An 8896-nucleotide genomic window follows, 5' to 3' on the forward strand; every position below is an offset into this window, starting at 1 on the left:
CAGTCTCAATGGGCAGCGGGCACCACTGGGTGACTCCTTCCCAACAGCTGCAAAACAGACTGATGGCAACATGGCAACACTTTGTTTGTCCCTCACACTTGGCACTGGGCATAGCAATTAGGGAAGCAGGGTGGGAGAGGGAGAGAGAGAGAGAGATTCAGCTTGCATTTAAAGGCAGATCTACTGGTGCCGCTGTGGGTTAAACCACAGAGCCAAGGACTTGCCGATCAGAAGATTGGCGGTTCGAATCCCCATGACGGGGTGAGCTCCTGTTGCTCAGTCCCTGCTCCTGCCAGCCTAACAGTTTGAAAGCACGTCAAAGTGCAAGTAGATAAATAGGTACCGCTCCGGCGGAAAGGTAAACGGCGTTTCCGTGCACTGCTCTGGTTCACGAGAAGCAGCTTAGTCATGCTGGCCACATGACCCGGAAGCTGTACGCCGGCTCCCTCGGCCAGTAAAGTGAGATGAGCACCACAACCCCAGAGTCGGTCACGACTGGACCTAATGGTCAGGGGTCCCTTTACCTTACCTCATTTTGCACTTCCTGAACTAAAGCGCAGCCATCATTTAAAATTCCTGGATCTCTGAATTTTGCAATGCAGTTCTCTAACCAAGTTGCCTGACACTTCTGATTTCTCTGTCTGTTGTTTGGGGAGGGTGGGGGAACCAGCAGAGGCTTCGAGGTGGGAGAGGAGCAGGGCCACAGGACTCAGTGAGCTCCTTGCTAGCATGTGTGCTTTGGGAAATGCCCAACAATGCTGACACCTGGTATTGACTTAGGCTGGATCCAGACACATCCAAAAAGCGTTTCATTTAAACAAGTAAACTTTGTATGAGAAATCGGTTTGGCAAAAACAGAACTTCACAGCGCCATCTGGTGTCACAGTGTTGTAATGCATAGACAACGCATATAAAGCACTTTTTCTTTACCCATCTAGCTGAGTTTCAAATCTCACATTAGCCTCTCATGGGGGTAATGATTTAATTGACATCCCCCCCCCCTTCCTCCATTCAGACGGAGAAGGTCCAGTCCATCACGGAGTCTGCAGCACTTGGCTGAACACTGTCGACCTAGAGGAGACCATCCCCTGTTTTGTACGCAGGTAATGACACACCCAAGAACTGGGCTGTAAGAAAATGTTGGTGAATTCACAGCCTCAAAATGACATGTGGGATGCCTGCAGTGCCACATCTTCCAGGTCAGCCCTATCCTGATTGTGCATAAAGCACATTAACTTGATTTTATGCTTTTGCTGGCTGAAACCAACCAACACCACCCCCATACAATTTATTTATTTTAATTTATCAGATTTATTAGATTTATATACCACCCTTCATCGAAAGAGCTCAGGGTGGTTCACAAGATAAAAACACAAGATAAAGCACAAATAAATAGAACAGAGACAACAAAGCAATAACCCCCACTCCCACAAACACATTTAAAAGGCTGTGGAATGTTAATAGGCCAAGGCCTGGTGGAAGAGGAAAAGCTTGGTTAGATGCTACAAAGTAGGTGGCAATGCTATTCCACAGAATGGGGCAGCCACAATAAAGGCCCTGCTCCAAGTTAATGCAGAGTGAGCTTCTGACTGATTTGCTGGCTTCACCATTTGAACCAGGGGCTCGTTTGTTAAGTATAATTGTTTAATTGACACTGAAATGCAGATTGCCTAAATGTGTATTACTGAAGGCTTTAAAGTGGGGAAATTGTACTGGAATATACTAAGTGGTTTCTGAGCTCCTTGATGAGTTGATAATTAACCGTTGTTGCTTTCTGCTAGCTAACACCTGAGTGTTTAACCTTAGATCAGGTAGAAAAGGTATTTGGTTGCAAATCTCCATTTTGAAAGGGAGTCATGTTTAGCATTTGTTCCCAGGCTCCGTGGAAGTAGCATGTACGGTAAATGACATTCTCCAGGAGCACACAGCCTAAGGCAAAATGGAGGCTGTAAAGAGAGAAACTTGTGGTTTTAGATCTGTTTGGAGTATTTCATATTTTATAGAAAGCAGAGCTGGACTGCACAAGATCTTGTATGGAATTACTTGGGTGTATTATTTACCATTTTTTGTTCTGTTTTGAATAAAGTTCTGCAAGTAAAGCTTTAATTAAACTTATGGGCCTTGGCAATGTTTTTATTCCAAAAGGAGTCAGTTGTTATGCATCCAGTCGCTTCAAGCTGCACAATACTAATATATGCATTATCTTTTGGACATAGCAATACTCAGTTGTTGTTTTCCACCTAGTGCTGATGGCTTCCGGCTTCCAAAAGACCCACGCGAACCGTGCATCCTGATTGGGCCAGGCACAGGAATCGCCCCATTCAGAAGCTTCTGGCAACAGCGCCGCTATGATTTGGAAAAGAAAGGTAAAAGGGGACATTTGTCACCAGCTGTTAGGCCTGCATACATACCATCCATTTAACGGCCACATAAAGCACGTGACTTCCCCCCAAAGAATTATGGGAACTGTATAACCTTCCACAGAGCTACAGTTCCCAGCATGCTAGCAAATGAGAAACAGGCACACTTCAAGATCCAAGTTTTAGTGTATAAATCCCTAAACAGCTTGGGACCAGGAAACCTGAAAGATTGTCTCATCCTTAATATACTCAGCCAATCACTGTGTTCTGCAGCTGAGGGCCTCCTGCATAAACTTTCCTGTCAGGAGGCCTGTTACTCACAATGTCAGAATTTGGCCTTTTGTGTGGTGGCACCTATCCTTTGGAACTCATGGCCACTGCATATCAGATGGGTGCCATTTTTGTTGTCTTTTCAGCTAAAGGGGTTTCCCCTTTCTACATAGCTTCCAAAAATCTTCATCCCCTCTGCTCTCTGGCTTGGATTTGAACTGAATTTATGTATGTGCTGTTTGTTATGTTACAACAGTTTTTGTACATTATTTTATATGCATTATATTGTAAAATCACTTCAGTAGGCCTCATGAGAAGCAATTTACAAATGAAAGCAATAATATCTCCACCCTTTTAAAAAAAACATTTATTCATTTATTTATTAGATTTGTTTATCGCTTTATCTTTACCCAGGGCAACCCAAAGCCACGTACAACCAGCCAGACAAACGAACCCCCACAAAGATACATTAAAACCAAGAGGGGGGAATACATTAAGACTATCTCACCTACTTCTAAAAGGCCACAGACTTGTAAATGCCAAAGGCCTGGTTATAGAGAAATATTTTTGTCTGGTACCTAAAGATGTATAATGAAGGTGCCAGGTGAGCCTCCCTGGGGAGAACATTCCACAAATAGGGAGCCACCACAGAAAAGGCCCTGTTCTCGTGTTGCCACCCTCTGGGCCTCTCTTGAAGAAGGCACACAAAAAAGTGCCTCAGATGACGGTCACTGCCTTTCTGTTTCTTTTTTCTTTGCTATCATGTTTCTCATTTCTTTATTTCCTTCTTATAATGCTTCAGGGATGGGCAGTGAATTTTCACCCTGAAACCTCAACTTCTGCTGGCCCTTCCTTGCAAAATAAATAAATAAATGTCTGCGCACTCCAAAACCCCAAACTTAGAAAGCTAGCATTTCAGGGACTCTAGTTTCTGACACACTAATTTTCTATGTGTGGGGGGTGCATCTATTGCACAAAGGGCCAGTCACCTCAGTGAGAACTAGGCATCCCAAATAGGCATGAATTAAATTGGGACAGAAGGGGATCTGTTTGCACTCCCCTCCCCACGCTTGAAAACTGATTTGGAGGCTTCTGATTCTAGGGATCAAAGGGAGGGGTATGATCCTGTTATTCGGCTGCCGACACGCCAGCCTGGATCACCTCTACAAAGAGGAAATGGAAGAAATGAAAAGGAAAGGGATCCTTCAAGAGGTCTACACAGCATACTCCAGAGAGCCTGGTTATCCCAAAGTAAGTCTCGCCTTATCTTGAAGGACCTACTTTTAACCCAAACATGCATCTCTTAAGCTTTTACATATTTGCATGGCTTTCTTGCTTCTGTTGCGATCCACCTTGGGTCAGGCCACAAACCACTAGAGCAGGCATCCCCAAACTCGGCCCGCCAGACGTTTTTGGGACTACAACTCCCATCATCCCTGGCTAACAGGACCAGTGGTCAGGGATGATGGGAATTGTAGTCCCAAAACATCTGGAGGGCTGAGTCTGAGGGGTCCTGCACCAGAGGGTCCAGACCCACCAGCTGAAGACCAGCGGTCCACGACATTTATAACAAATTGAATAACTGACACTTTTGCACCCCAAAATGGGCCACAGGCAATGGGAAAGCCTTCTTTCTGCCTGAGACTTTGGAGAGCAGCTGCCAGTCCAAGTAGACAACACTGTGTTAAATGTTGCAGCCCTAATTTAAAACGTCTCTTGAGAGTCCCATGGACTGCAAGAAGATCCAACCTATCCATTCTGAAGGAAATCAGCCCTGAGTGCTCACTGGAAGGACAGATCCTGAAGCTGAGGCTCCAATACTTTGGCCACCTCATGAGAAGAGAAGACCCTGAAAAAGACCCTGATGTTGGGAAAGATGGAGGGCACAAGGAGAAGGGGAGGACAGAGGACGAGATGGTTGGACAGTGTTCTTGAAGCTACCAGCATGAGTTTGACCAAACTGCGGGAGGCAGTGGAAGACAGGAGTGCCTGGCGTGCTCTGGTCCATGGGGTCACAAAGAGTCAGACACGACTAAACAATAACGATGGAGCTGAATAATAACATACGGGTTTGTTCTTCTCGCTCCAGGTTTACGTCCAAGACCTTCTTCGGAAAAAGCTGGAGTCCGACGTGTGCAGGCTCTTGCACAGAGAGGCGGGCCATCTCTACGTCTGTGGGGACGTCCGTATGGCCAGAGATGTCGCTAAGACGTTAAGGGGTATATTTGCCAGGAATCTGGGCCTGACAGAGCAGCAGGCCGAAGATTACTGCTTTCAGCTGAAGGTACGCTGAAAACCTCTTTCTTCTTCATCTTTGGCGATCACTCATAGCCAAGTAAGATTGTCTTTCATGAGCATGGTCTTAACAGAAAGTGACTGTGGAGGCCAATTCTGGATCCACACGTCCTTCCACAGTGGGGACATAGGTTTCTGGGCAGGAGTTGAGCCCTATTTTACCCCTGGTGCAACAAATCCACTTTAAAAACAACAATGGGGTTTGTGTTTGTGTGATTAGAAAAGTAATGGGGAAATTAATTGAAAAGTGTGGGACCCCCTGTAGTAAATGTTATGGCAAATAATACTGATTGCTGGTTTATTTCATTCATTTTTACAGAGGCAGAAACGATACCACGAGGACATATTTGGGGCCGTGTTTCCCCACGAGAACCAAAGAGAACTGGAAGAAATGAAACTTGACAGAGACATCAGCAACTGGAGACCTCAACCTCAACTGAAATTTTAGCCATAATTTGCACACTTGTCCACATTTTCCATTGTGGTTGGGGGCAAATTTTGCTTTCTCTCCATACTCTGCCTACGTGGAGGCGATTAGCAAGATTTGTCCCATGAATCTCAGCTTTAACAACAACATCAAAAACGCGAAACACTACATATTTAATTCTATTTATTCTGTAAATTCCTTTTTTAGTTTGTGTATACTTTATCGGAAGCTTAGTCAGTCAGCTCTTTTTTAAAAAAAAAGAGAAAAAAGAGAATATCTATTATTGGACAAAGGATCTCAGATTTGTGGTCTGATTTTACCCTGCATGACACGGTTTAGAAAAGGGAACAAAAAGTAATCTAGATTTAAAAACGAAACAAAAGAAAGCAACCAGATTAGCAGGCAAAATCAACAGCTCCTACTCAATGAAGGGCAGACTATTGTGCCTGGTGCATATGGAGGCGGGGCACCGATGAGGCTAAGGACAATGTCATTGGTGCAGCTTGGAGGCAGTCTCATTGGTTGCTCGTCCAGCTGCACCGTAGCCCAGCCCCTCCCAGGAGCCAATCAGCCGAGCTGGGGGTCTCAGGGGGCGGGGCTTGGAGCAGGGTCTGTTCCTGGTTCATAGACAGGGCCGTCTTACCCATAGGCGCTAGGGGTGCGGGGCACCTGGGCGCCGGGCTCTCAGGGGCGCCAGGCCGAGAGTCCGGGGCCCGAGAGTTGAATCCGGGGAAGAGCCCGCCCATTGGTTGGAGCGCTGTGGCGGGCTCGTCTGCTGCGGGTGGCTCTGCGCCGCGAGTTTGGGGGCAACTGAGCCAGCGAGATGCTAAGGCGGCCACCCGGCTCTGCCCTCCTGCGCGCCTGGGACTGGGCAACCGGGGGGGGGGGCGCCGGGCAGATCTTTGCACCCCGGCACCGCACATGCTTAAGACAGTTCATAGAGATCAAGGCCCGGTCTTTGGCTTTCGTTTGCAATGCTCATCAATTTGCTGCGGTCTGAGGCTAGCTGCTGGTTAGACAGGGTTGGGGGTCACCCATAGTTGGATTGACTCAAGCATTTTGGGGTGTTTGCCTTTTCCATAGCAAAGCTTTTTTGGGGTTTGCCATTGTCACAGCTTTCTGGAACCACCGGCTAGGAGCCGAACCCTACAGTTGTATGAAACGGTGCAAACTGTAACCAACCCTGGTCACATCTGTACTGTGCATTTAAAGCAGTCTCATACCACTTTGAACAGCCATGCCCCCCCCCCCCAAAGCATCCTGGAATTGGTTAAGGGTGCTGAGAGTTTGTTAGGAGACCTCCTCTTCCCCCTCACAGAGCTACAACCCGCAGGTTAATTTAATAGCCAGTCAATCACCCTTCCCAGAGAACTCTGGGAGTTGTAGCTCTGTGTGGGGAATAGAAGTCTTTCAACATCCCTCAGCGCCCTTAACAAACTACAGCTCCCAGGATTCTCTAGGGGGGGACAATGGCTGTGCTTGAACCCATTTCCTGACTTGTGAGTGTGATCCTTGCTTCCCCACTCCCCTCTTCAGGGAGTGTTGGACTAGGATAGAGGAGCTCAGCGCTTCAGATCCCCTGCACAGCCACCACACGCGGATGACCTTGGCCCAGTCATGTTCTCTCAGCCTAGTCTACCTCATAGGGCTGTTCTGAGGATGAGGTGCACCTCTGCAGGAGCAGGATTCTGTCAGAACAAATGGCAAATAAAAGTGCTAAATAAAATCCAAGCACATCGGGGTTGGGGGGGAGCTTGTTGGATCAGGCCAGCGGCCCACCTCACCCACAGTGAAGAAACTGGTCCCTATCTGCATTGGGGACAGGATACACCCCCCCCCCAAAAAAATTTCCCCGCAGCAAGAAAAAGAATCCAGCGCTATGAACTGTTGATGCAACCTTTAATTCGCAGCAACAGAACGCAGGTTATGTGTGTGTGTGCTTGCTAGTTAATTAGTGCTGCTGTTTTAATTTATAAGGGAAATAAACCATTGTTCCTGTTCAGCCGACTCTTGTGTACTTGCTAAGCTGGCTCTCCCGATAAATTTTATGCGATGAACCGGCAGGACTGAGGAGCTCAAGGTCACATCCACGCCAAGGAAGGTTAAAGGAGGCATCCAGTATACCTGAAGGAGCATCTCCACCCCCATCGTTCTACCCGGACACTGAGGTCCAGCACCGAGGGCCTTCTGGCGGTTCCCTCACTGCGAGAAGCCAAGTTACAGGGAACCAGGCAGAGGACCTTCTCGGTAGTGGCACCCGCCCTGTGGAACGCCCTCCCACCAGATGTCAAAGAGAACAACAACTACCAGACTTTTAGAAGACACCTGAAGGCAGCCTGTTTAGGGAAGCTTTCAATGTTTGATGTATTATGGTATTTTAATATTTTTTGGGAAGCCGCCCAAAGTGGCTGGGAAAGCCCAGCCAGATGGGCGGGGTATAAATAATAAATTATTATTATTATTATTATTATTATTATTATTATTATTATTATTATCATCTTCACCAGTTCCTTAGCTACAGCAGAGTAAAACTGGTAAAGCTGATCAGTGATGCTGTTTAGGACTGGGTACACACACTATACATTTAAAGAGTTACCGGTAACTACGAACCCCAGTTTGACGCATCCATTACTCAGTTGGAGGGGTGGTGTAAAATACCTGACATATAAATGTGTATTTTAATTTGCTGTGTGAAGTGTGAGGCATGCCTTTGGCATCAGCCTGCACTTTTGGCATGCTCCAGAGTCAAGAGGACATTGGCCCTACCAGGTCATGCCACTGGGCATGCTCCATGCACAAGACTCCACCCACAATATTCACAGCCCCTCCCACTCACAGAGAGGGATCCCCTCCCTTACAAAAGGCCAATGGTAAAAGACAACTGATAATACAATAATATTATTGATACATCAGAAATATACGTCACAAAGTAGGGATGCTTGGCATGTAGAAACATGAGCCCACCAGCCACCGCTGTCAATAACCCCAGATCCCAACACCTTTTAACTATACTCTTCCCCAAAGAATAAAGGTATTTACACATCCCCTAGCTGCAAGGCTTTCCTGCGCTTCTCCTTTGAAAGTATCAGGATTCAATCCACCATCTGGGTGGATTTCTGTCTGGAGTATGTGCTGCCCTTGATCGTTTCCTGCCTCCTATTGTGGGGCTGAGTTCACACCTTATGGAGGGGCAAGGAGTACGTGACCTTATGCTTAAGGGGTTATGGAGGCAGGGGGAGCCCTGGACCACCCCCCCTCTTCCAGAGGAGTCATTAGCTGTTGGAGCCAAGGAAATCGACCAAACCGTTGAATTTTGGTCATTATGTGTGAAGTTTCTACAGTTTTCTATATCGCATAGTCCAATGGTGTCCAAACTTTTTTCATAGAGGGCCAGATTTGATGAAGTGAAGGGCTGTATTATTTTTTTAGGACTGAAGTTTTTGAGCTTTTTTCAGGGTTGAAGCTGTTGAGCCTTTTTTAGGATTGAAGTTCAGGTTTTTTTTAGGATTTTACCCCAGGAAATAAACTGCCACAGGGGCCAGAT

The 8896-nt window shown here is 46.8% G+C and overlaps 1 protein-coding gene across 1 annotated transcript in view; it reads left to right on the top strand.

Moving 5' to 3' along the window:
- NOS2 (nitric oxide synthase 2) overlaps positions 1–7352 on the top strand; it is a 30820-nt gene extending 23468 nt beyond the window's left edge. Inside the window, exons 22-26 of the mRNA XM_028708682.2 lie at positions 1016–1103; positions 2245–2366; positions 3733–3881; positions 4720–4914; positions 5245–7352. Coding sequence (XP_028564515.2) covers positions 1016–1103; positions 2245–2366; positions 3733–3881; positions 4720–4914; positions 5245–5373 — 683 coding nt within the window. The 3' untranslated portion in view covers positions 5374–7352. The remainder of the gene's footprint in view (positions 1–1015; positions 1104–2244; positions 2367–3732; positions 3882–4719; positions 4915–5244) is intronic.
- Positions 7353–8896: the final 1544 nt, after the last annotated feature.

This window comes from Podarcis muralis, chromosome 15, assembly GCF_964188315.1.
Source record: "Podarcis muralis chromosome 15, rPodMur119.hap1.1, whole genome shotgun sequence".
Classification (NCBI taxonomy): Eukaryota; Metazoa; Chordata; class Lepidosauria; order Squamata; family Lacertidae; genus Podarcis; species Podarcis muralis.